Source organism: Hirundo rustica, chromosome 3 (assembly GCF_015227805.2).
Source record: "Hirundo rustica isolate bHirRus1 chromosome 3, bHirRus1.pri.v3, whole genome shotgun sequence".
Lineage (NCBI taxonomy): Eukaryota > Metazoa > Chordata > Aves > Passeriformes > Hirundinidae > Hirundo > Hirundo rustica.
Window position 1 is genome coordinate 105,913,962 of NC_053452.1, and position 27,488 is coordinate 105,941,449.

Sequence of the window (27,488 nt, forward strand, 5' to 3'; positions counted from 1 at the left end):
CAGGTGTGAGGGAAACATTTGTATCAGTCTGTCCTCCCTGCTGCATCTGCACCCCCCCCACGTAAACTATGGTGTTTCTTTCATGGCTGTCTTGGGTTTCTTAGGCTTTGCACAAAATAAATCACTTAGCTTTACAATCTAATTTTTAACATAAAATGCTCTCCAATATTTTAGAGTTTTCAGCATCATTTAAACATTCTGCATCCTGCTCCCATGCCTCCCATTCAGCCTCTGCCTCTCTGAATGATGCTGACAGCCCTGCTGGCAGTCTGGACATGCATCCCTCTTTGCTCTTTGGGAGTGGTTCTGTTATCTTTGTGCCTGAAGATGCCAAGACTCTTTAAATGTCAACAAGATGTTGCCCAGATGAATTCCACTGTACCTTAAACAAGCATATCTGGTTTTTTTGCCCTTGTGCATCCGTCTTGCATGCTATGAACATCACTGCTCTCACTACTTCTGCTGATGAAAAGTCAGAGAAGAAAAAGACAAAGTACAGATAAAACACCAGGGCTGATGAGAAATAGCATTGGGTAGGGAGCAGGAAGGAAGGAGGGAAGGAAGGAAAGTGGGAGAAAGAGTCAGAACGAGCTGGTACAGATTTAGTGGGACTGGCTTGGCAAGGCAAGGAACCAAAAGCACAGGGTAAAGATTGGACAAGGGAGAAGAAAAGGGACAACATGGGCCTGGGATTTACAGTCTATTTGCTGTTACCTAAGTGTCTGCCTCACAGCAGAGCCATGGTAATGCTGTGCAGGCATTCTTAATGCTAAGCACATCTGCATAATAAAACCAGCTTAGCCTATATTTATTGTGTGTGTACATCTCTATATGTGGTGGTGTTTCTCAGCAACACTTATAGGCTGTCCTTTCACCAGGCTGGTCAGGCACGTGCTGTACCACAGTCTGTTTATGTGCACTCACAGCTTAGCATTCACAGGTACCAAGGACTAACAGTGATATAATACAGGATTATTCACAGGCCTAGCTATTTTCATGAAGAATCAAATGCCAACCTGAATTTTCTCAGGTTTGCAGCGGCAGTGTGTGAGAAACTGGGACCTTCAGAATTTTAAGAGGCGGTGCCATGTGAGACAAGGCATGGATTCACAGCCTTATGAAGTTCAGTGTCTGGCCTGCTTTGTATGCTGGTACTGTATTCTTAGAAAGTAAAGGTGACAGAGTTTAAGTTGCATTTTGAGCAGGGAATGCAGCAACTAAATACTTGAGATGAGATTTGCATAACTATTTAGGTACCTGGTGAGATTTCTGAAGAGCACTCAAGCTGCTGGAGGGACGCTTGATACATTTGTACTGAACATCACCTTGATTTACTTGAAGAGAAATCAGCCAATGCAATCAGGCAACAGTACCTACATTAGGCAGTAGTCCACAGCTGTAGAAGTACTTACATGTTTTTGTAAAGCTGGCCTTATTTCACTTGCCTTGAAATCTACATTTTTACTTTCTAAGATAAGCACATTTTCCACAAAAAATGATAGCGCAGATTTTTATAAGCAAGAAAAGATATTTTTGATCCATTTTCTTGAATCTATTTCTTGACACACAGTCATTCCCCTCCCATCTTGCCTGGTCATAGTAACAGGGCTACTCTGATCAGGAAAGATAAGGGGATTGTTTTTCACCATAAAAATCAGGTTTCCTGAATACCATTTCTTCTGTACTCCCTTTTGTCTTGGAGATTGAAAAATATTGCTACCAGAAGCCCAACATTTGGAGCTTTGGTCACTTCCAGAGGCCATTCTGTAACAGGTTCTTTTTCTACTGAATTTTTGGGGAGTAGTTAAAAACAAAAATAAAAACAAAACCAAAACCAAAACAAAAAACAGAAAAAACCCTCAAACCCTGCTACAAGTATAATCAGCTTCTGGCAGGAAACTTTTCTTATATTACGTCCTCTGATTTGATTTAGTAGTTGTTCCAAACTCCTGGAAAGTGCCACAGTATTTTTTGTGATGCTAGATTCTGGGGCTTGGGGATATTTTTGTTTTGTTTTGTTTTGTTTTTTGTTATTATTATATTTTATTTCACTGTTTATCTTATTCCTAAAATGCAGCCTTAATCTATTTAAACTTTTCTCCTGTGTTGTCACACCAGAGAGAATTAACAGCTCTACCAACACAGCATTTAATGTAAGCAGAGCCTGATCCAGCTGCAGACTTGGTAGATTATCTGTTGCTTTCAAACTTTGAATCAAGACCAGGTGCCTATCCAAAAACTGTTTTCTTGTTCAATGAAAAATATTGGAGAGGAAACAGGAATTTGTGTGTGAAATCATATTTTTTTCTGCCCTAAATGATCACTACCCTTCTTCCTAGGTTGTTAAAATACAGGGCTCTATGAAAAATTTTATCAAGTTTTTAGCATTTAATGATAAGAATATGTTTAATGCATTTTCTGTCTAGCTTTAATTTTTCCAAGTTATTTTTAGTACTTATATACCCATACTAAGGTAAAAGGTAGTAGACATAAAAACAGTTATCACACATTTTTGCAATTTATGGAGAATGGGAGAAAAAAATGAAAAGTACTCATAAATGACTTGTGGAATTGACTAGTGAAGTGAGAAGGTTTGTGTGTGATTTGAGATTACACATAACAGTTGGATTTACATCTGACTATAAATTGCTGCAGCATGATTATAGAATACTGAATATCGGGAATATAAAATGTCAGCTGGATTTATTGGTTATAAGAGGAAGGCAATGCCTGTGGGACAAAATGCATTGATGGCTATAACAAGTAGAAATTAGGAGAGAAAATGGCAATCAATGAGGATAGATCTCTGAAATTACAAATTCATATCAAATAGCAGCTGAAATATCTAAGAACTACTATGACAGTAGAAATGTATTCTATTTTATAAGCATGTGCAGCATTCCATATGTGATTATAGTCGCTTGTATGATAAAGAATTAATAAACTTGTAAAAAGCCTAGAAAAAGGGAGTAAAGTTCTTTAGAAATGTGGTACATAGGCTGGATAGAGTCTGGCTATTTCATGTCTGATGAGGAACAGGTGAATAAGAAATAGTCACTCTTCCTCACAGTGCCAGAAAGAGGGTCACCAATGAAATTATTGTATAAAGTTTAATTAAATTACAAAACTGATTTCCACAGGATGTTGTGGAGACCAAGATATAAATGTGGCCAAAAAGGGATCAGACAAATTCAGGAAAGCTAATTTAATCAGTGATTATTAGACATGATAGTCTGGAGAATCAATGGAGAGAGGACAGCACCTCCAAAGTATGACTCACCCCATCCTAGGAGAAGTGTCTTAGATCAGCTTGCTGAGTTTCTACCTGGAGATGACTGTGTCTCTATTGGTCTAAATTATTACTTTAGTACAGACACCAAAATCTGAGAGCGTTAAAGCAAGCTGATTTAAATCCCACTGTAGATGTTATTTTCCTTTATACTAAAGATGTGGGGCATTTTTGCAACTAAAAAGCTGTGGGTGCAAGTCAGTGGTGAAGAGGGTGTTTGGTTATAAAGAAAGGGTGGGGGTTTTTTTCCTATTTGTCATTCAAGATATTTTTGTTATTTCTTCCAATCAGTTTAATTTGTATTCTTTATAACAGAAGTATAATAAATATGAAAGAGATTGTATCATCTCCAAAGAGATTATATCATTCCCAGCCTCTGGAATCATTAGAGAGAGCAACAACCATATTTTATACTAAACCTTTTGCCTCCACATTCTCCAGTGATGAGTGAAGTTATCATGAGGTAATGCCAAGGAAGGCAGTGTTTAATATTTCTAGCTCTCCAGATTCTACAGACTTAAACAGTCCAGGGTAGCTGCCAGTGCAATTCCTGTGTAGTATCATGGTTGGGAATAAAAATATTTCACCCACTGCTTTCTCCTGTCACCTGGGAGTAGCAGCTGCTGAGAAAGGCACAGCCATGTGAAGGCTGTCCAGGCTCTTTGTCCTTGCTTGTTTCCTCCAACAATTCCCCCCTCAGTTTGGAGAGATCCTCCTTGACTTGCTTTGGCAAAAGCCTCGAGGTTGTCTCTGCAAATGCAGCTCTGCTAGAAAACGAAAATATCTCTTTATGGTTACTTTTCCTTTCTTATCCAGCACCTTTGTAGTTCGGTTCCACAGATCTCAACTATTCCCATAGACAATTCAGCGACAGACAGCCCTAAGTTAGGAAAAAACATCCTGCCCCTTAAGACTTTGAATTATATGTCCTGCTTTCCAGGATTCATAGCCTACAATAATGTCTTTTTCTTGCTTGTATTTCTAAAATACTTTCCTCAGTAGGTCCTTATCTATCAAACATGGACAGTGAATCAGAACAAAATTATATTTTCCTAGACAATTTAATGGAACTGTAGGCTGATATTTTAGATTTGCAATTTTGAGACCTTTGGAAAGATTTCTGAGTCAGCTTGTCTGTGCTTAGCAACCTCCATCAATTGCTTTATCCTGGTGGTTGCTAAACTGAAGGAATTAAGACAATAGTTTCTGTGAATTTCATAATAATGCATTTATATAGCTTTCATTTGTTTTCCGCCATATTTTTATCTGCCTCACCATTACTTTCTTTCCGTTTTGTTGAATGTATTTCTATGGTCCGTCCCAGAGCTGTTCCTCTGTAGCAGCTTTCCATGTACTTTGCTGAAGGGGTTCTGCATGTGCTGATATACCCGAACAAAAAAGGTTTCTTGCCTTTTTATGTCATTGCCAAAAATATAACAGCTGAACTCTGTGTCCTAGAAAAACAAGCGTTTTAGAAAGAGATCTGAAAAGTAGGCACCTCTTTGAACTAAAAAAGCCCAAAACACAATAAACTTGTCATTTGCAAGATGAAGCACAGAAGTTGGATGAAGGTGGATGATGTGGTACTACAAACGTGTGGTGTGTTGTATTGGTCTCTTCTGTCTTCTCCTCTTTCTTCAGTATAGATTTTATTATTATTTGCCATGGTAAATGCTACTGGAATTTAGACTGTATTTCTCTGTTTTTTCTTTTTGTATACCTTTTATTATTTCACAAAAAAAAAAAAAAAAAAAAAGTTTGCACACACATGGATTCAGCTGAGCAATTTATCAGTTTTATTAGCACAGCAACGGTAGCCAGTTTTTATAAAAATTTATTCCAGTAGAGCTATCATTGAAAAACAGTTGGAAGGAATTGTTCCAATTACTTTTAATGTATGAAATGATGAAATTGTGCTGTCCTTTAGCACGAGAGGCTTTCTCTCTCTCCCTCCCTGTCTCCCACTGGCATCTTTTAACAGAAAGACCATATGCTGTGATTTATATTTGGACCCATGGAATGTATGTTTTACAATGGAATGTTGTATGCTGTCTTGCAGAACTATTGTACTGTATAAATTAAAAGAAAAACTAGAAGAAATAGCTAACCGCTTTCAAATGCTTCATAACTGAGATTTACTGGGTTGTATTTGTAATTAGTCCTTAGTTATGAAGGACATACACAAGGCTCAGGGGCTTGCCATTAAGGTCATGAAATAATAATGAGGTTCCTGTACTGTGGACATAGAGTCTCCTCTGAGACAGCCAGCATTCCTTTTGCTTTGTCCTTTTTGCTAATTTTGCAGTTTCTATCAATATTAATGTCAGAGTGCATTCTTTTTTCCTCTCAGTACATAACCTTGCTAGTAGCTCTGTCATCTGTAAAAATACTTACATTTTTCCAGGAAGAAGGGTTTGTGAGGCTCATCAATATTATCTGTGAGTGATTTCAAAGTGTTACTAACATGTGTTAATTAATGAGAAAACACCAGGTAATAGTTATATGCATTATTGCTTTTTAATGCTAGGCCTGCCAATGTAATAGAGTCAGTCTGCACTAAAGAACTCATGTTCTCAGTCTGCATTAAAGCCGTGTTAAAATTTGAATCAATTTTGTGCTTTATGACAGAAATATGGCAGCTCTAGAAAGGGAATCTCCTAGAGGAGGAAGCACAGTTGTCAGTGAATACTTCTAAATTCAGTCCAGTTTCACACATTCCCAGCTGTGACCTTTTTGCTCCAATATCCATTAAGGATAGTAGTCCAGGTTGAAAAATGGGATCCACTGTGATTTGGACCTCTTGTGCATTATTTTATGAAATAGCAGAGGGGACTTGGTAGTGCTGTGTTAATGGTTGAACTAAATGCTCCTAAAGATCTTTTCCAACCCGAACGATTCTGTGGTTCTGTGGCTGGATCTATGCACGTGCACAAAGAGCAGGGGAGTTGGCAGCTCTGCTTTGGGCACTGCTGACACAGCAGCTGGCTGCACGTGCCCTCTTAGAGGGCTCCCTCACAGAGCTGGTTGGCTCTGTGCTTGGGAGTGGGCAGGGAGGTTGATGTCTAACACAGCATTGCACAGCAGCATCAGTGTGTTAAGCAACATCTGAAGCACCTTTATTTCCCTCTCAGCTTTCAGATGCTGCCTGTATAGCATAAATGGGGATTAAGGGATGGCAAGAATTTTTCATGGTCTCCAGAGGGAGAGCCTTTTGATCTAAGCTTTATGAGTCAATTTCAGTGAACCAGGTTTCTCTGCAATCTCTTTTTTCTGCTATAGAAACAGGGCACTGTGGCATTTGACTGTTAGGTTCAAGTTGGTGGTGGGAGTTGGTCTCTTTTTTCAGGTAACAAGTGACAGGGTGAGAGGAAATGGCCTCAAGTTGCATTAGGAGACGTTTAGATGGGATATGAAGAAAAATTTCTTCACTCAAAGGGTGATCAGACATTGGGATAGGCTGCCCAGGGAAGTAGTGGTGTCACCATTCCTGTAAGTGTTCTAAAGGCACACGTATGTGTCACTTGGAGATATGGTTTAGTGGTGAACACAGTGATGCTGGGGTAACAGTTGAAAATTATCTTAGATGTTTTTTCCAAGCTCAAGATTCTATGATTCTAAGTTGCCTGTCTAAATCTGGAGGGCAAGATCTCATTTGGCTGATCTATCTGCTTAAGCAGAGATGTCCAGTGCCACCTGAAAGGACCTAAGGTGTCTGAAACATCCACATGAGACACCCTGTGTCTCAGCAGCTGAGTTGACTGGAGTGTCTTAAGTCATACCAGTGGATACTTTTTAGGGAATCTCATTCTTGTTACCAGCCTGCCATCTTAGAGCTAGATTGAAGGAAGTAAAGTGTTATTTCAAATGAGCCATCCAACCACTCTAAGTAAAATTTTTACATTTATTCCAAACCATAATATCAAAAGTGATGAAAACACCTTGCGTTTCATCGTAGTGCAAAGAAAGAAATTTTATTTGAAAGTTCTACCTTAGGGAAAGCATTTCCAGGTTTTCTTCTGGCTTTCTGTCACACTCTAGGCTACTTCTGATCAAATTTTAGGTACCTTTTTCCTGTCCAAGCTGTGTATGTGATTCATCTGTTCACTCATTTGTATGAGTAATTTTTGATCAACCCTCAGTGTCCAACTAAAAGGTGTAAAGCCATTGATTTCATTCTGCAGAATTATGATTCATCTTCTCAGTAATATATTTCCTCTGCATTTAATCAGGCTCCATGTGAAGCAGTCACAAGGGATAGTTCTGACGATTCATTTATAATGAATTTGGGGTGAGCATTGCGCCAATGGATCACTAGCCACAAACACTTTAATTTGAATTTGAAAGGATTTTAGTAAATAAAAAGCTGTAATCTGATTTCTTGCTAACCACTCCTGTTAACATTGGCCATAACAAACCCATGTGGGTTTTAGAAATGTAGTGTTAACCCATAAGTCAAAATCAGCTCATGCACAGCTGTCATGGGCGTGCAAAAGCCAGCTAACACCAGGGTCTGTGGTGCCCCTTTTCATGCAGAAGTGGAATGGAAATGAAGATTTGAAGTGTGTCTGTATGTGTTAGCTTATATTTATTTCAGTTATCACAGCACTAAACACCATGTGCTGATATCACTGCTCAGTTTTACTCCATCCTTTGTGAGTCTCAGTTGCCATCACAGGACACAGGAGTATGAACAAGATGAAAACGAGACCCTCTCACTGCTGTGTGAGTTGGGAACAGAAAGAAACCAGTCTGAGCACTGATCTTGGCTGTGGTTATTCGCAGCCGTCTGGAGGAGGGCCACACAGTGCTCACCATACCTGCTTCTCCCCAAGAATCCAGAACAGTGAGACGGGGCTTTGCACCACTGGACATTGCTTCAAAGGGACTCTCTTGGATAAAGAGAGATATTAGAGATTAGTTGGAGAAATTAGCATTTAGGTGCTGAGAAAGAAATTTGTTGCAAAAGAATATTGTCTTTAATAACAATAAAAAAGATTTTTCTTAGAGGCCAGGACTTTACTTGGTTAAGAACTATATTGAGGAAAAAGCAGGAAATGACAAGGGCATAATGAAACAATCCTGTACAACTTGATCTCTGCAGTTCATCTGTTTAAAAGTATTCTGTGGTTTGTGGGGGCTTGGAAAAGAGCAGAAGAAGTTTTATGACTGTTACGATGAAAGTTAATAGCCTTGTGGGAAGGATTGCATTTGGTACACCAGCATGTTGCACTTGTAATGACATTAATCACACCTGAATAAGTGTTGTGATGCATAGGAATAACAATCAACTTTGGCAAATGTATGTTTTTCCTAGTGAGATCAGGAACAACATTAGGTTATCCACTGTCAGTGAGCAAGGTGGGATTTTTCTTGTGTCACTTTAAGCATTTAGAAATCCAGTTTCAGATCTGTGAAGGTTTACAGGGCTGCCTCTACAAGTGGCAGAAAGAAAGAGACACCTGCTGATTCATTCTGTGTTAAAACACACATGCATATATTCATCCTGCCTCTTTCAGACATCTCTCTCTGCCCGGGGGGAATAATTGAAATTTCTGGCCCTCTCCATTGACTGCAGAGGGAGCAAAGACAACTGACTTTTTAAACAGCAAAAATTAATAGATTAATCCACCTTTGCAGAAGGCAGGGCAGTTATTGTTTTAAGAGTTGTGATGAGGAATATGGGTATAAGAGAAGACTGAAGTGTGTAGTGTTAAGTAAAGACAATGACTTATGAGTCAGAGGTGAAGTCCTAAAAAGGCACCTGAGGAATTCAAACTCAAATTAAAATTATGGTGGAAGGTGAACAGTAAGAGTACTTCTTGGTAAGCATATCAGCTTAGGGAAATTGGCTTTGCATGTATCAAACAGAAGAGTAAAATGACATTTCAAACTAACAATAAAACAAACTGATACCAAATAAGACATCTTGTAATTTAAGCGGAGAGAAAGCACATTATTTTTTATAGCATTATATTATTTTTTTATAACATTGTAACAGAATAAATGAATATTTATTTACAAACAAATGAAAACTAAGAAAAAAAATTGTGCATATATGTAAATGAAGACAAGGCAGTGGCTAAAGTCTAAAAAACCTTATCCCAAACATGAACCTTCAATAATCTTTATCTTAAAGAAAAGCAGTATTTTAATTGGTGCTAACATTGACACTATTCTCTACAAATTGACAAAAAAATCTGTATCTCAGAAAGAGGAAATGTCAATAGTTTGGCTTAACAAAATTAAATGTAGACTACACAAATGTAGACTGGTTCTAGGACACTGGAACATACTCAGGGAAGCTATAATGTTCAGGCATGCCCTGTCAATCTTCCTCCAAAAAACTGATGTTTACAGCAAGTATCCCAGAAAAGGAGCAGTACTGAATATTGGATAGATCTCTAGATCTAGGTATCTAAAATCGTATAAGCCATTCTTGACATTCAAGACTCAGAAAGTGACCTATGTGTAATGCTGCTGTGTAATTTGCTCCAGTGGCCACTTTTAAGCAGTAATATCCAGGAGGTTACAGATGTCTCATTTCATGAAGGAAAGCCTATTGGAAACAATATTCTAGAATAAAATCTTAGAGAAATTAATCAAAAACTCTTATATTTCATATAAGGTATAAAAAAAAAATTGTCACAGCAATCAAGGTTCTAATGTTGGAACATTATGGATAATTAGGTGATAGCAAGGGTGTTCATCATATGAATTATTACAGAAAGGAAATGTTCTGCAGGCATTTTCAGATTATTATTTACGAGGACAAAATTTACCGGACAACAGTCTAGTGAAGAAAATATTCATTCCATTGCTGAAAAATCAGTCTTCCTCTTCAAATCACATCTTGTTACTTACTGATCGCCACTGTCTATAGACACTGGACCAATAACAAAATGAAAGTATGGCAACAGATTTACTCATGTAAGTGTCTGACATTCAGCATTAACAAGCTGATTATTCTCATCAGAAATTAATCACTAAATTCTGTAGAACATATAAATCACTAAATTTTACTGAAGTATTGGAAAAGAGGACTTGTAAGAAAATAAACCACAAACAAGCAAGATTGAGCTATGATGTATCAAAGACAAATAACGGAGGTAAGGGGGAAGCAAACATTTTCTAAAAGACAATTGAGCATTCAGAGCCTAAACTTTCTCCAGAAACATGGACACTCCTCCATGTGGTCTAAAAGAGTCCAAGAGAAAGAACAAGCAAAAGAAGGATTTTGTCCCTGTTTTTCCAAGTCTAAAACTAACAGGTAGAGCCTGGAAGCTCTTCTGAGCACTTGTGTCTCATTGAGCAACTCAAGTTACACTTTGTCCTGTCATCTATGTCCACTTGTAAAGGAGGAAAGCTAACTATGGCTTTTTGCAAGCAATTTCCCAATCCAAATGAGAATAAGGGGCAGAAATGAGACCCTGCCGTGTCGTTAAGACCATGTGTCTGCAGGTTTGTTTCTACACAAGCTGCTAGCTTCAACATCGGGCTTTGAATAGAGCCCTGCTGTGACTCACAGGGCTGCATCAACAGTGGAGTTACTTGTGGGTCTGGAAATGCCCTTAATTTTCATGTTGAAAATGTAGAGAGCACCCTTTAGCTTTTTTCCAGAATTAACAAAAAACAAATACATACTTTTAATGAAATAAGTTCAATGTTAACTTTCTAGTCACCTAGAGAGAAAAACCCTACTTATCAGTCATTGTTATGTTAGAGCATCACCCTGTACAGGTTTTACCCTTTCAAATGCTTTTTTTATTGCTTGAATCTAATTGAATATCCATCTCATTTCAAATAAAATTTAAAAATATATCTCTCTTCTTCTGCTTAAACCTCTTTTCTGCATTTATTATTGAATTTGGTTGGATAATTGCATTCCTTAATGCCATTACTCTCTATTTTCCCCCATTTCTTTTACAGAGAGAGATTACAGGCCTGAATCTGATATTTGGTAAAGCCAGTAAAGTAATCTGAAATCACTGGATTTATTCCAGTTTTTGCTATAGTGCCGCATAAATCAGAACCTAGCCTATTTTTTCATCCATAGTTTGAGTTTATGTTATCAGCAGTAAATCATGACTGCTTCCAATTTCAGTATGGTATTACACAAACACAGAATCACAGAATGGGTCAGGTTGGAAGGCACTGCAGTAGGTCATCTGGTCCTGCTCAAGCAAGGTCGTCCCGGAGCACATGGTACAGGATTGTGTCCCGATGAATCTTGAATATCTCCGGTAAGGGAGACTCCACAAGCTTTGGGCAATCTGTTTCAGTAGTCATCTTGGTCACCTGCATGATAAAGAAGTTGTTCCTCATACATGCATACATGTTAATTCTTAGTTTTTGGTCATGGCAGGTGGAAAACTTAAAATAGAGTTTTGTATGAAGGAGGAAGCTGTTAGTTCAGGGTCAGGTTTTTTTTCTGGGTAAAGGGAACAACGTGGTCCTGAGGTCACTGTGGTAATACAACAATATGAAAGTATACATATCTATATGTACCTGATAATAAATTTTCTCCCACGATAACCACTGAAAGGATGTCTGCAGTTCTTGAGTCTTAGAACTGTGGAGGCTGGCAGGGACCTCTGAAGACTGTGTAGTGCTTAGCCCCACCTAGCAGGGTCCGCTAGAGCGGGGCCACTGTGCTTGGCATTGCCCATCCCCATTTGGCTGTCTCTGTTTTGGGTACCTTCTGCCCCGATACCTCTGCCAGTGTCTGGCATGCTGCTCCTTGCCTGCCTTTTCTGTCCTGACAGCAAATATCTGGAGGTGGATTGCTTTCATCTTCCACTCCTACAGATTGTTGCAGACCTTCTTTCTTGTGGGCAAAGTGCAGGTGTGGAGCTGCTCTGTGTTTGGATCCAGGGGTTCTGAGAGAGGAGTAGGAAGATGGGACTGAGCTGAGCAAGGCAGTTCTTGTCCTGTGAGAGTTTGGAGGGTTGCAGATGCCCTGGCATCATGAAGTAAAGACTGCTGAGGAGGATTGGCTCACAGGAGAGACAGTGAAGGGAGAAAGTCCCTCTAAGCTGACTGACCCCTTTTTCAGAAGGTTTAATCATAGTGTAGGACTTAAATCGTGTCAGAATCTTTGCTGGTATCATGCCACAGTGCCAGAACCTCCTCTAACATATCTTCATCTTTTGCACGTATTGGGAGAAAAAAGGCTTTTGTGAGTGGTTCTATTATGCAAGGTATAGGACAGGCCTCAGCATCTTTCCTGTTACATGCAAGCTGACTTAGAAATTGTGTTAACAACTGATGTGAAGAAGTGCTTCACTAATTGCTTAAGAAAAATGTAACTCTATAGCAATTTGGGGTGGAAGGGCACTTAAAGATCATCTAATTCCAGCAGGGAACCTTCCCTAGAACAAGTTGCTTATAGCCCCATCCAGCCTGGCTTTGAACACTTTCAGGGATGGGACATCCATAACTTCTCTTGAATAACCTGTTCCAGTGCCTCACCACCCTTACTGTAAAATGTGTCTTCCTTATACCCAAAGTAAATCTATCTTCTTTCAGCTGGAAACCAATGTCCCTTGTCATGTCATTACAGCCCCTAGTAAAGAGTCTCTCTCCATGGGGATGGCAAAATTCCTCTTATTTTCCAAGCATATAGTTCCTTGGGTACTTATTTCCATGGGGCTTTGGATATGAGGCCATTGTTTGTTTTGTGTGTGAAAGACAGACTTTAGCTCCAGATTTTTTCTTCTTTGAAGTAATAAAGGTATTTGAAGGAATGAGGCATCTCTGTGGCTTGATAGCCTTTCTATCTATCCTTCATGCTGGCATTAGTAGAGAAAAGACAGTATCTGACACAGCCTGAGGAGAAAGAAACAATGCTGGGAGTTGTTAGGACTTACAGTTATCAGCACAAGCCTGGAAATTTGATAAACAGTCTGCTTAAAAGTCATGTGATAATTATTTTGCTATTGTAGATTATAACATAGGTCTCTGCTTTCCCCAGCATTAATTGTCTGGGGCTTTGTTACCCCTATATATGTGTGTATGTTGGAGTCTATACACTGATGTGCCGTTTATAGATTTGCATTGTGTCAAAGATTGCAAAGACGCCCACCTCTCATGCTTGCTCAAAGCCTGGATTTCACATGTCGTCCCCAGGAGTCAGCACGTTCCTGTGGGAGCTTGTGGGCTGGGAGTGGGCAGAGGGTGGGGATGAACCACAGTTTTCCTTCCAGCCTAATGAGTGCCTGCCAGCACAGCTGAGCTGACAGAGTGAGTGTTGTCATTTGCTTCTCGCATAGTCCACACGACTCATTCCCACTTCCCGAAGCCAAGGAATAGCAAGAAAAACATGCACCATCCAAGGGAATTCATTTGATGCACAGACCTCACGAGGCTGCAGAGGTATTGGTTGACTACCAGCAACCTCAGCTCCTGCAGAATTACTGGGAAAGGGAGCACGTGAACATGGGCAGGTGTCAAAGCAGCCAGAGTACATGGGATATAAGTTGGGGTAGCCTAAATCACTTTGGTGGTTGTGCCCAGGGCTATGAGGTGAATCCTTCTGCATTCCTGGAATCAGTGAGGGGAAGGAGGTGGCTTGAGTCACCAGTACCTCTTCTCCAAAGGCTGCCTTGGAGGAGCACTTTTTCTCTCAGGTACCCACATGGGAATATAGTGAAATTAGGCAGCTACTGTGGATATCAAAAATAGGTAATGTGACTGTCCCATTTATGTGTGAAACACATTTCCCTGAATGACAGAATCACCAAGATTGGAGAGGGCTTCCGAAGATGCTCAAGTCCAAGTCCCTGCTCAAACACGGTCAACTATAGATGATTGCTCAGAGCTGTGTATAGTTGGGAGTTAAATGTCTTCAAGGTTGGAAACTCCACAACCTTTCTGGGTCTTGGATCAGTGTTGGATCACCTGCTCAGTAATGTTCTCTTACATCAAGGCAGAATTTCCTGAATTTGCATTTGTGCCCATTGCCTCTTGTCTCACTGGGCACCTCTGAGAGGAGGCTGGCTCTGCTCTCTTTGTTCTCCTCACGGGGTATTTAGACCCACACTGATAAGACCCCCTGAGCCTTCTCCTGCAGGCTGAACAGCCCTACCCTCTCAGACTTCCTTTGCATAACCAGTGGTCACCACCTTTGTGGCCCTTTGCTGGACTCATGTCTGTGGTACAGGGAACCCAGCACTGGACACAGTGACCTGGGGAATGGTGAGAGATGTCTCACCAATGCTGACAGAGGGGAAGAATCACCTCCCTCAAACTGCTGGCAACACTTTTCCTAATGCAACTTGGAAAGAGAATGGGTTTATGCAGCAATGTCTAAAGAAAGTAAGCAAAACAGCACAAAGCAATATTTTAGGGACATAGTTTAACATTGTTGGTGCTGTCTTCTCAGTGGAATTTAGGTCCCTTTTCAGCACAAATAAGAGATCTTTGGCAGCACTCAGTTTACTCTTCCTTAGGAACAGCCAGAGTTCCATTACTTTGCTCTTGGTCCCTTTGAACACTGAGCATGTGCCAAGGAGGCCGAAGGGGAATGAGAGGAGGGGAAAGACGTCTGGGAATGGAGCTGTGCAAGCAACAGTTTGAGGGGTCTTTTGAAATCATTAAAGAGCAAACAAGATTCAGTAAGTCATGTTTTGCTCTTCAAATTAAGATCTTTATTCCTTAGCTGTTTAGTTTAAATTTTGTTTTGTGAAACTGTGCTCACACTGATAGTTTACTACTGGCAAATGGGAGAGGCAGACCTGATAAAGCTGTGTAGGACTTGCTGTGAAATATTCTAGGGAAAAAGCCTTGCCATCAGCCAGTAGGTTTGGATGATGATGGAGTGGAGAGCCTTTGAAACAACAGGAGCGTGTGAGGGACACATGATAGCATTGCAGGAAATATACCAAACAAACAATAGCAGGCCTTAGAGCTAAGGCCTCCTGAGGTCCAGCACGGCAAAGAGCAGGCAGATCCCTCCTCATATCGCCCCTGCCTGCTGCTGGCACAGCCTGGACTGCTTTAGCTTGGGGATTGGCTATTTAATAAAACTCCATCTTTTAAATCTGACTTTCCTATCTGGAGCAGCCGACTAAGTATTTCTGAAAAGCAATTTTCTCTGGATGGCTGACGGCCTTTTCAAGTGTTTCAGAAAAGTGGTATGTTTTTAAATTCAACCTCCATTGCTCTTGCTCTTTGTTGCACAACAGTGGAGTTTTAGTGCTTTTCTTGATCTCTAATTTGGATCGTGTTGCCCTTGCTAGTGTTAATAAGCATTCTCCTTCCAGAGTAATCTCTCTGGGAACAGACTTGACATTGTATCAATGCTATGTGGCACCCACGTACCTGGTTCCTTGGTTATCATGAATCTCTCCCCCACATGAAGTGTTTTTTATATTCTGCTTTCATGACTTTTTGCCAGAAAACACAAACAAGTATGAATAGCATCTTGGATTGTCACGTTGCATGGTTGGAAATATGGCACTTAGAAGCAAATTTATAGCTGAAAATTATAAAATTTACTAAACAAAATAATTCTTACAGAGTGATCTTTCCTCCTCTTGAAATTGTAGTAATTGTGCAGCTGTTCTCTCCTGTCTTATCCTAAGGCATATTTGTAGATTTTCACAAGGAAAAAGCATGTTTGGGGAACTGTGATTGTATGTTAATTAAAAATAGTTTTCATTTTAGAAAACTAAATGTGTTGGCAGTAGCATGCTCATTGCTAATGGGTGATTGTACTTTTTCAATAATAATAAATGATTCAATGAAGCTCTAGAAGATGTTAGGATATGATTAACTAGATAATCTATGTATTTGAGTTTTATTCCCAAATAAGATGGATCTCCCAGAGCCAGGAGTCTGAGTTTATATTTGATAATTATATGAGACTCTTGAGCTTTCTTGCTCACTGTAATTCAATTCCATGAGAAAAGATCTTTAAAACATGAAGAAAGAATGAGTGCTTCTAATTCCAGGAAAACATTGTGACCAGTTTCTCACTCTGTCCCAAACAGAGCTCAGCAGATTATGCACCACGCTGTGCTGGAGCAGCAAATAAGAGTACAGAACCCAGCAGTGCAAATTATACCTTTCTCAAATACTGGTTTAGCTCTGTGGAAAAAATAGTTTCTGAGAGTGTTTATAAAAATGTCAGCTGTGGTTTTCTTTACTAGAGGATATTCTGTGGTGAGATACATCAGAAAAGGCTGAAAGGTGTTTGGCACTTACTGGACAACCTGTGGTAGACAAGCAGCTGCCCAAAATTAGGGACCTGGATCACAGAGGCAAAAAGCTGGTGACTTGTTTCTCTGATGATGGGTGATGTGTGGAGATGTGTGTCTTTATTCATGTATTCTTACACACATGCAGACCCGCTCCATGCTCTGTAGGTGTTCTCCAGTGGATTATTTTCACACCACTGAAAACAGCAGAGGCTTTGGCAGATGTGGCCGAGATTCACAGTTCTGTTCCTCCTCTCTATAGTGCCAGGTCCAAGGGCTATAAAGCTAACATGTATAAAGATAAAAAAGGTGCTGTAACAGGAAAATGGTCACTCAAAACCACCTGATTTTTGCCCATTGAAGGTGCTTTTTTAAATCCATAAATATTGTTGAGGTAAATATTTATAGGGATGACTCCTCACTCCAGGTGAGGAGTCAAGCAAAAGCACAACTGGCTAAATTAAGAGAGAAAAAAAAAAAGCTTTTTGAATTTATATGTAGTAATTACCTAGGATAGTTACTACAACTGCTGAGTTATCTTTAGGGGTTTCCTAGGTCCTAAGCCAAGCACCTTATAACTGCAAAAGGTAACAGAGTGTAAATAAAAAGAAAAAGAGGAAGTAAACATGCCTCATAAAGAAAAAACCCAAATTTTAAAAAGTCACTTGTTCTTGTAAGAGCTATCTGAGTTGAAGCTAGAGAAATAACTGCATTAGTATACTTTAATCTCCATGGGATTTAAATTCAGAGTACGACAAACTGGGTCAGTGTCATACATGGGAAGATGGTGACTTCAGAGATAAGGCTGGGGCAGTTGCTCTAAATACCATAAATTGCAAACCCGTCATTTAGTTAAAATAGCTGATTTTTGACATCTGCATGTAAGTTTTACCTGTGGCAATTAACTGGAAGATTGAACTCTCACATATTTGTGCTAAGTTTACCAAAATATGTGAACAGGAGCTTGGCAGAGCCTCAAAGTAAGTTTAGAACATGGAGTAAGTTTAGACCAGGGAGAACCATGGCCAAAAGGGAGAGGGGCCATGAGGTCTTTTAGGAACAGACCTGGTGCTGCTGGCACTATGGCACCAGGGGCTGTGTTGACCACACACAAAGACCAGGAGGAATTATTAACTTTGCATCTGCCCAAGGGAAATTTCTATAAATATATTGATTTGTTGGAACAGAACAGCGTATGTCCTTCTGAGGAGAAAGAAACTTCTGTTTTGAAATAGGGGAAGATGCCAAAAGCAATAGATTAAAATCAGGAATGGGTGGTGATAGGGACTAGAAATCAATGCATTCAGTGTTGCGCAGTCATTAGACACAGATGCTATACTGGAGATAAAAATGGAAATGCAAAGCTGGGCTCTGGAAAGAAATTATTCATTGCTTTGCAGTCCTCTGCAGGACAAGTTAAATGTTGTCTGTCATCTGATTAAAAAGTAACTGAAAGACATCTGTCATGAAAAAACTGTACCAAAATGGGGAAAAGTTAAACATGAGGTTTTCTCTAAAGTTCTCTCCAAGGACATCCTTGGTTAAATGTCAAAGAACCTGAAAGTATCTCAAAGAGCCAACATGAGCAGTACTGAAATTACTGTATTTATCTCTACACATATGCAAATTTTGTATTTCTGTTTTATATTTAATATTTTAAGTGTATACAAAATGTATGTAACAAATGCAGTGAATATCTTCAGAGTTAGTGGTGATGATATGTAAACCATCTAATGTTTATCAATTATGCATTAAATATATAAATGTACATCTATTTATACATATGTGTTTGTATAGATGTATATGTAGAAATGCATAAGAATTAAATTTATTTTTCCAGTTTGGTTTCATCAGCTTTTGAGACCAAGTTTGTGTGTGGACTCTTGCATTGCTTCCTCCCAGTAGAATACCTAATGCTGTATGTTACAAATCTGTCCACAGCCTTGGACATGTGAGGAGCAGCTGCTAATGTAGCTGTCATATCAGAAGATATTTTTCAAAACAAAGATAAAGAGGAATTCTGTGGACTCAATCCCTGAATCTGCGATTTTTTTTGTTGTTGTTCTTACATTCAAAAAAAACCAAGAAATCTTTTTCAATCTTACTGTAAAGAATAGCTGTAAATTGCCTATTTTTAAGGCAAATGAGTAGTCTGTCTCCAGGCCTTAAGATTCCTAAATAAAAGAAGAATGTTGCCTTTCTCACTATTTTCAGCCTCCAGTAATCAAACATTACTTAGGTTCATATTCACTAGCAAATCTGTGAAGTTGCATTTGACTGAAAGCAACAGCGAATACAAAACAAATTCAAGTTATGTGGCTAATTCCAGTCTAATATGTTCACATTTGGCTAATTGCATTCATTTATTTCTTCTTAAGGCAAAATGGGGAAACAAAATAGTAAGCTGGCCCCTGAGGTGATGGAGGATCTGGTGAAGAGCACGGAGTTCAATGAACACGAGCTAAAACAGTGGTACAAAGGATTTCTAAAGGACTGTCCAAGTGGTAGACTGAACCTTGAGGAGTTTCAGCAGCTCTACGTAAAAGTAAGTCATTTTGCTAAGTTATTTGTTAACTTAAAAGTAAGTTATTTGACTGTAGAAAAAGTTATGAAGTAATGTAAAGCAAACATATGGTCTAGAGCTGCTGGTCATTTAGACTGAGGAACAATTTTGCTTGGAGAAGCAATGGTGAAGATGAAGCAACGAGTGGGAAGTGTTACCCTCATCACACCAGTGATTCATGTAACTATAGTGACCAGAACCAAAAGCTTAGAAAAAAAAGCTGTGATTTATCACAAGAAATATAATACATTCTCTGTGCTGTGAAATTCACGGAAGTCGTTCACCTTCAAAGGTTGGCCATGGTCTTGTTCAATATGAACCATGTAATTGCTGGACATTCTTATATAAAAGTGATGATGTTTCATGACTATGACCTGCAGATAAATTATGCACTGTGCACAAGGGGTTTCTTCCATAAATTCTAGGTATTGCCTTTATTTTTTCCCTGCTGTCACTTTTTTCTTGTTTTATTGGGGAGGGAAAGCAGGCTGCTCTGTTTATTTTCTTTTTATTTTTCATTACTTTGTCATGTTCAATGCAGCCTTTCCTTTATACTTATTATGTATTTATTCTGTAACAAGAAGAACATGGGGGTAACATAAAAAGTGTATTCATGTTACAAAGATAATAATATTTTAATTCAGAATTGAGTGTCAGCCTAAAGGTCAGAGACTTCAAAGTAATGTTAATTAGGAGAAATATTGAATGGCAGTGATGAACTGTAGGATCAGAACAGCTCGTAAATACAATGTGAGGCTGAATTAAAATAAAGCAGCCTTTCAAATGTATGTAGTCAATATTGATCACACTGGCAATTTTTGCAAAGTAGGACTGTGGTTTCCCTCAAATGCATGCTACAGTTCTTTCCTAAATTTCTTCAACATTGAACCAGATTGCTCTGCAAAGGATTACTTAGACCCTTTTTCTTTCTAATGAATGGTTCTAGCAAAAACTTCTAATTGAGCTTAGACAAATAAGCTTCTGACTTCATATTTTAATTTTTATGTCTGAAGAAGATGTTGCCTCACAATCCTTTTCTTAAGAAACAAATGAGTTTGCAATGAAATCTGTTTTCAGATGAAAGAATTTGTACAGCCTGAGGTGTTGTTCTTGTTATTGACTGGATAATTTATAAGTTCGATTTTAAAGAGAACTCACAGCACATCCAGCAAGAGTGGACATCCAGTCATTTCTCATACATGTTTCTGGGAAAAATAAACAGTTTTTACGAAATTCTTCATAAAGTGGATCAACTCTTCAGAGTTCATTGGGGTTTTTTTGGAAAATCATAGCAAAGGTGGTTTTGTTTTTGTTTTGTTTTTATTTTGATGATTTTCCTTTTTCTTTGTTTGGTTGGGGTTTTTTGTTTGGTTGGGTTTTCTTTTGGTTTTGTTATTGTGGTTTTGTGTTTTGGTTCTTTTATTTGGTTTTTGGTTTTTGTTGGGGTGGTGTTTTTTTTGGGGGGGGGGTTTTTTTGGTTTGCTTGTTTGTTTTTTGTTGTTTTGTTTTGGTGGGTTTTTTTTTGTTTTGTGTGTTTTGTTTGTTTGTTTATGGTTTTTTATGATTTTGTATGCTGTGAGAAAAAAAACACCTGAAAATAGCTCGGAGCTCCCAGGACTTCCTTTCTTCAAATGGGTGTTTGAAACATTTGTAGACACAAAGACGCATCAGAGAGTAAATTCAATTTCATGTTTTCAGAGATGGTAGTGCAAAAAGCAACATGAAGAGCACGAGCAGTATTTTGCTCTTGAAATGAAGACAGCTTTGTAATCTTACTAAGCTGCAATATCCAGCTTTTAGTTTTATGGGCTCATGTATCTTTAGACATGGACATCAAATATGGTTCTCTTCCTTGCTTTGGTAGGTTGTGGAGTTTGATTTTTGCTCTGTAATGGCACAGCCATATATTTAGTCCAGTTTATTGTCATCCTGTATTTAATGCCTATATGGGGCAAAATACTAATTTTGTGAGGTGAAATATGATTAGCTGTAGTAAATCCAGAGCTTTACTTCTCTCTGCGTTGCAGAAATACTTGTAAAATAATGTCTCTGAGGAGCTCATAGCCTGAGTGTTGGCCATAGTGGCGACTTTTGCTGTGTAGGACATTCTGTCTACCCCAGCTTCTGGCTGCAGATAAACCCCCAGATGTGAAATTTGATCTTTCCAGGAGGAGCCACCAGCAGGAGAATCTTTATGACTACATTTATAGCATCTCAGTTCACTTAAAGTATATTCAGGCTGAAAATGCATGGAGCATGTATTGATTTGTAATTTCTCTGCATAAACTTAGATTTGGGAGAGATGACATTTTTCTATTGGTCTGAACTGGATTTTATTGAGGAAGATTTCCACAGATCAATATATTTTGGAAAGAAACACAAGACTTTCCTCCATTGCCAATTCATGTTGACTTAAGATGACATTGTTTCTTTGTTTGTGAGGGCGGTGGGGTGCATTTTCATGTGTGTTGATAAAAAGGTGTGGATCATCTAACTCAGAGGCAAAGGAAACTCCTTTTATTTTACTCACACACAGCAGAAAATATCCTCAGCTTAAAAGGACAAAACATTTTATGTTAGCAATACTTGAGGTGAATTTCCTGGTTATCTGCCCTTTCTTCCATCAAAATTATGGAGTGGGGTGCACAATCTTACAGCATAGAAACAGTTTTGTTTTTGTTTTTGCTTTTGTTTTTGTTTTTGTTTTTATGAAACATAACTAGATGTGTCTTGGGTTCACACCTGATGTGTTACTGTGTCTAATTCCTGCTAATAAGCTTGAGTTGGTCTGAAAGAGAACCTCCAGAACATGCGTGATGTGGATATCAGGTCCTCAACACGAACCCTTCCAACTCTACATATTTGCATCAATTGTACTGTGCTGTTTACTGATGTAGATGAAGACTGTATTGACTAAAGGGGGAATTACTCTAGTTTGGCTTGGAGACATTTGCTATTGAAGTTTCCATTATGAATACAAATCATCCAGTGCGTAAAATAAATAGCAGTTACACCAATGGATTCTACAGTAAAATTATTTGCAGGACTTTTAGTGAAAGTGCCTATAAAAATATTTAGTCAAGAATACCTCTTTTAAATAAGCAGCTAATAGGCAGATATATACTTTATACTGTTGCATATTTAACATTTTCTACAATATAATAGGTTCATTGAAAGTACTGGTTCGTTTTTGGGTAGATAGATTCTTCTTGTGATACAAAATCTGTGGCAAACTGTTAGGGCTTATGTTTCCCTCCATGGCAGTAAATGAAGTGAATGCTTCTGCGTTTTTTTAAACAGTTTATTGAAGAGTTGGTTATATACTGCAAGCCCAGAGCCACAAAGAGTCCTAAATACGGAAACACTGTGTTAACTGTCCTGACAGTCTGCACAAAGCATGTGGATAGCATTCTGAGGAAGCTAAATCTCAAGCCAGTATTTTATAAAGAAAAATGCAAAACCACAAGGCATTGCTCAGGACAGGAGCTGGTGCTAAATTCTAAGTTTCTTCAGGGTATGGGAGTTGCACCTTCCTACTGCAGAGAGCTATCTAGAACAGCAGAAAAAGCAGAATCAGCTGACTGTAGTCCTCTTGCCTTCTCTCTTAAGTGACAAAAATAATGTAATTCCTTACCTTTATTACAGTGGTTTATGCAAGCTGTAGAAAACTTAAGCTGTAGAAAACGGAATTAATTAGAGGAAGAACATTGCCAGCAGGTTGAGGGAGGTCATCCTGCCCCTCTACTTAGCCTTGGTGAGGTGCATCTGGAGATCTGGGTCCATTTCTAGGCTCCTCAGGACACTAGAGAGATGGAGACCCTGAAGCAGGTCCAGCAGAGGGTGACAAAGGTGATGAAGGGACTGGAGCATTTCTGTTATGAAGAAAAGCTGAGGGAGCTGGGCTGAAGCTGGGTCAGCTTTGAGAAGAAACGACTGAGAGGGGATCTCATCAATGTTTATCAGTATCTGAGGGGAAGGTGTCAAGAGGATGGACCAGCTCTGCTCCATGGTACCTAGCAATAGGACAAGAGGCAGAAAGTGATGTGCAGGAAGTTTCACCTGAATAAAGCAAGAAATTCCTTACTCTGCAGCGACCACTGACTGGAACAGATTGCCCAGAGAGGCTGGGGAGTCTCCCTCACTGGAGATATTCCAGAACCCTCTGGATGCAGTTCGGTACCATCTGCTCTGGGATCATCCAGCTTGAGCAGAGAGGTTGGACCAGATGAACTACTGTGGTGTCTTCCAACTTTACCCATTCTGTGAATTATCATGTCTCTGTTTGAATCTGCACTCTTGCCCTCTCATTTATCTACCTGTGATGAGATATGACCTTCTGGGCTGCTGGCAGTATCTCAATTAACCTCTTTTTTCTGTAGGAAATAGCATCAGACGAGCTGGAACCTAGAATTTCCTTCTACAAAGAGAATACCCTAACTGTTAAGCTTAATCCTTACTGGCTGTCTTAATTTTCCTTTTTCTCTCCTAAAAATTCCTTATTTCTTTTATCTTGCATAAAACTTCATTAGCATTGCAGTCAGAGAGCTAAGAAATTAATATACTAAAATAAAAGATACCAACAAAAAACTCTTGACTTCCTATCATTCTTTAGGGTTTCTTGCAGTCTAGAAGGCCAAATACATTTTCCTTCAGATCTTTTGAATTCACTGGGTTTAGATGAATATGCCCTGGAGTGTGCAAATGTGCATAATCACTGCTAATATTCACAGGAATTATGCATGTTTATTAAGTGGAAAACAGACTTCTGTATTGTGATATTTCTTGGAACTGGGTCACTGAACATGAGAAGCATATATCTGCTTTAATAGAAACAAGCACCAATGATCCTTTAACTGGAAGAGTAGAGTTAGGAATGATCATGCTATAATGCCAACATTAAATAAAGTAACTTACTTTGTGAATTTATTGCAACATATTATTTAGATATGTTTTGGAGTTTTATAGATAACTTTTCAATGAAGGAAAAAAAGAAAGAAAATAGAAAAAAGAATGCTATTTTATTAATTGGAATCAAAGGGTTTGTCATATTTTTTGTTTCTAAATCACATTTCCGGCTTTGAAGGGAATTTATTTCTAGTCCTTCATTTTAATATGTGTAGAACAAAAGAATCTCAAAGATCTATTGAAATTTAAGTGGATGTATTTGCAGCCCCTTTCAAGACAGACTAGCATCCTTCTAAACATGGCACAGAGCGCCTCAAAATATCAGGTTAGAGCTGGATTTCAGGCTTTTGGTGCCTGTAAAAAAGTAGGACTCCAGAATGGCACAGCTGTGTTTACAGATTTCCCAAACATAGATGCAGTTGTACTGGCAGAAACTGATGTTTCCTGGGATCGTCTCTTAACTGGTAGAGCTGTGCTGGTTTTATGCTCACTTAAGCTCTCCCTATAATAGGTATACTTTTCAGGTATATTATACTAATGTTAAGTATATTATGCCAAATATAATTTATATATTTAGCATATTACACCAATCCTGTGTTGCTGCAGAACTGCAACATGTCTTGAAATAATGTAGATTATAAAAAATACTGATTTATCTACCCACACAATGATTTTAGCCTTGTTGCTACCTTCCAGAAGATCACATCTGGTGTGCCAGCAGTATTCCTGGACAATATGACAGGATATTTGCTTGCATGAATCACCCAAATTTAACTGCAACACAGGAAACATCATAGGTATTTATTTATAAAGATGACTCTAAAAAAATCTTTAAACTTGTTAATATTATTGCTGTGCTATTGAATTTTTCAAACTGATATGGAATAATAAAAGTAATACTGTTACTTTAGGAAATTTTGATACAAATAGAGCAACAAATAGCACTGGTTTGGGGACATTGCAATATGGCTCTATAAGGAGCAGGGCATATCTAGATAGGCAGATAGAGTCTGGAAAAGAATGCCAGTAACATTACTGGCCTCAGTAGAAGTTTAGCTTGTGGGGGGTTGTAAAACAGTTGATGAGGTAGAGATTCTTAATGCATTCCTTAAGCACTTAATACAAATTTGCACATCTGAGACAATTACTGTAAAATATTAGAAATAAATTCTCTTTTTCACCAGAGGTTCAGTGTAGTTGCTATGAAAGGAAAATTAATATAGCAGAATCTAAATGGCAGTGTGCTGAAAAGCAACTGTGCTTGCGGTCCAGCACTATCACTGGGGAGTGCTTTTCAGGATGAGCAATGTGCTCGGTGCTCCAAAGCTGTATTAAAACAGGGTTCTGGTAACTTTAAAACCAAAAGTGATTGCAATTGCTTTTCAAACAGGATTTGGCTAAAAAAAAGGCATGGTCTTGTTGCCTGGATGTTTTCCATACAAAACTGCTTTTGCCATTATTCTTTTTCTTCTTATAGACATGAATAGACAGGTGTTGTGCTAAAATTCAGGTCTACTCCTAAACCACATAAAAGCTTATTATATATTTCAAACAGAGGCTGAGATTGTGCTCCATGAATTTTAAAACAAAGGACCAGGATGCTTACCGATAAAACTGAAATCAAACAAACCCTTAAGTCAGTGTTAACTTTGAAGCTGACTTTGAGCAGTTCAGGGAAGGGGAGGATACTGGTAATGCGCCTTTCTGCTTCATTTCTGTCTCTGTGCTTATCCCAGGAAAAATAATGTCTGGACTTAATATCATTTTGTTGAACAGATTTTAAAATCTGTCTTTAGTAAACAGAGCTTTAAAGATCAGCAACCCTATTGAAAAACAAAATACAGTAAATAAACACGGATTCTCATTTAAGCTGCAAAGCAAATTGAAAACAGTAATTTCCAGATGAGGACCAGCATGCTGGGCAGCAAACAGTTCTGAAAATATGGCTGTAAATCACAACACTGGATACTAAGAGTCTTTAAAATGTGGAATGGAGTCAGTTTAGATTGAAACACTAATCTCAGTCAAGCTAATGGGAGTTTTCATTCCTGATCCTTACTTAAGCGCTTAGGACTGTGCTGAGCTCCTGAAATTGTTTATCTTTGTGAGACCTGAGTGCTGTGAAGTCTGGTGCAAGCTCCATTAACCGTTAGTGTCCAGTCCTACAAGCTGGATCCAGAGTCTGGAGAGCTCCTCTCATCAGGTCTGAAGATGTGCACACTGGGAGCTCTCATTTAAAGGCAGCAGTGGCTTAAAAACTGAGTCTGGAGGGAAGGGGTGAAAGGAAGGGTCCTAAAGCTGTTAAAAAAGTTTCTAAGGCAAATAAGGACAAGTCCTTTTTTCCTTGCAGTATTTTGGCTAGTGGCTAATTTTAAAGGTGAAAATACTTTTTTCTTTTTTGTTCTGTTGCAGAGCATATAATGGCCCATATCCTCTAGACAATCTCCTCTGGAGACCCTAAATCTGGGAAAGGAGGAATTCAGACAATTTTAAGAGATGAAATCTGAACAGCTAAATCTTAATTGCTCTAAACAGTAGCTTATGGAGTATCCAGACTATTGGAATGAATCTTCCTAATGCTTGAAAAAATCAGTAACATATGCTGACACTCTGTCTGGAAGAGGCAGGAATCATGGTCACATGAATCCAAAAAGCAGCCCAGCTGTCCAAAGGCATCTTCAGGGCTTACAGAGTCACCAGATGTGTGGGAATGCAAAGATTTAGTCCAAACCTCTGATTATTACCAAGTATTGAATATATCTGTAATTCTGTGGCTATGCATGGTTCTTGGAAGCATTTAAAACTGACTTCCAGTGCATTGAAGAGAGTACATCCAGGCAGGACAAGATGATCCAGCCTGGAATGTTTAAAAATACCACCATTTACATGCATGCCCCAGTTCCCACTGTAGTCTGATAAAAGAATGCAGGCTGGGTAAATTTTCCAACAATAACTTGTAAATTACTTTCACTTCATCTTTTATTTTGAAGGAGGCTCGCCAGTTCCCAAAACTGACATGCATTTTTATAAGAGACTTTCTTCCTTTTCAGCTCATCTTTGATCTAGGTTTTATTCCTCTGAGAAATCAAAACAATGAATTTGGGGTACTGTGATTATTTCTGAACCAAAATACTGAATTAATTAATAAGGTTATCAGAAGGCTAATAAAGGAGCACTGCAGCTTGGATGGAGAGAGCCATTGCTAACACAAAGAGAAAAGAGCTCAGAAGAAAAAAACAGTGAACTGTCAGCACCAGGTCCCATAGCTGTTATCGTGTTCAGATCTACTGTTTGCTGTTGCAATGCTTATTTTACCATTGTTACATAGTTCTCACAGCAGCTGTCAAGACTGATCAGTGGTTCACAACCTCTACATAATCTGTTGCAAAGGCAAGTGTTTCAGACTTTCGTCATCCTGAATCTTCTGCTTCCTACCTTCCTTCATCCCACCTCAGTGCTTTCCTTCTCATCACAAAGAAATATATTCACAAAACCAGTGAAAATCCTTGAGGATGTGCAGGAGAGAGGGAGAGGT

At 38.8% G+C, this 27,488-nt stretch overlaps 1 protein-coding gene across 1 annotated transcript in view; it reads left to right on the plus strand.

The window, feature by feature from the left end:
- VSNL1 (visinin like 1) overlaps positions 1–27,488 on the plus strand; it is an 86,163-nt gene that overhangs the window by 20,709 nt on the left and 37,966 nt on the right. The window contains exon 2 of the mRNA XM_040059594.1: positions 18,864–19,030. Coding sequence (XP_039915528.1) covers positions 18,869–19,030 — 162 coding nt within the window. The 5' untranslated portion in view covers positions 18,864–18,868. The remainder of the gene's footprint in view (positions 1–18,863; positions 19,031–27,488) is intronic.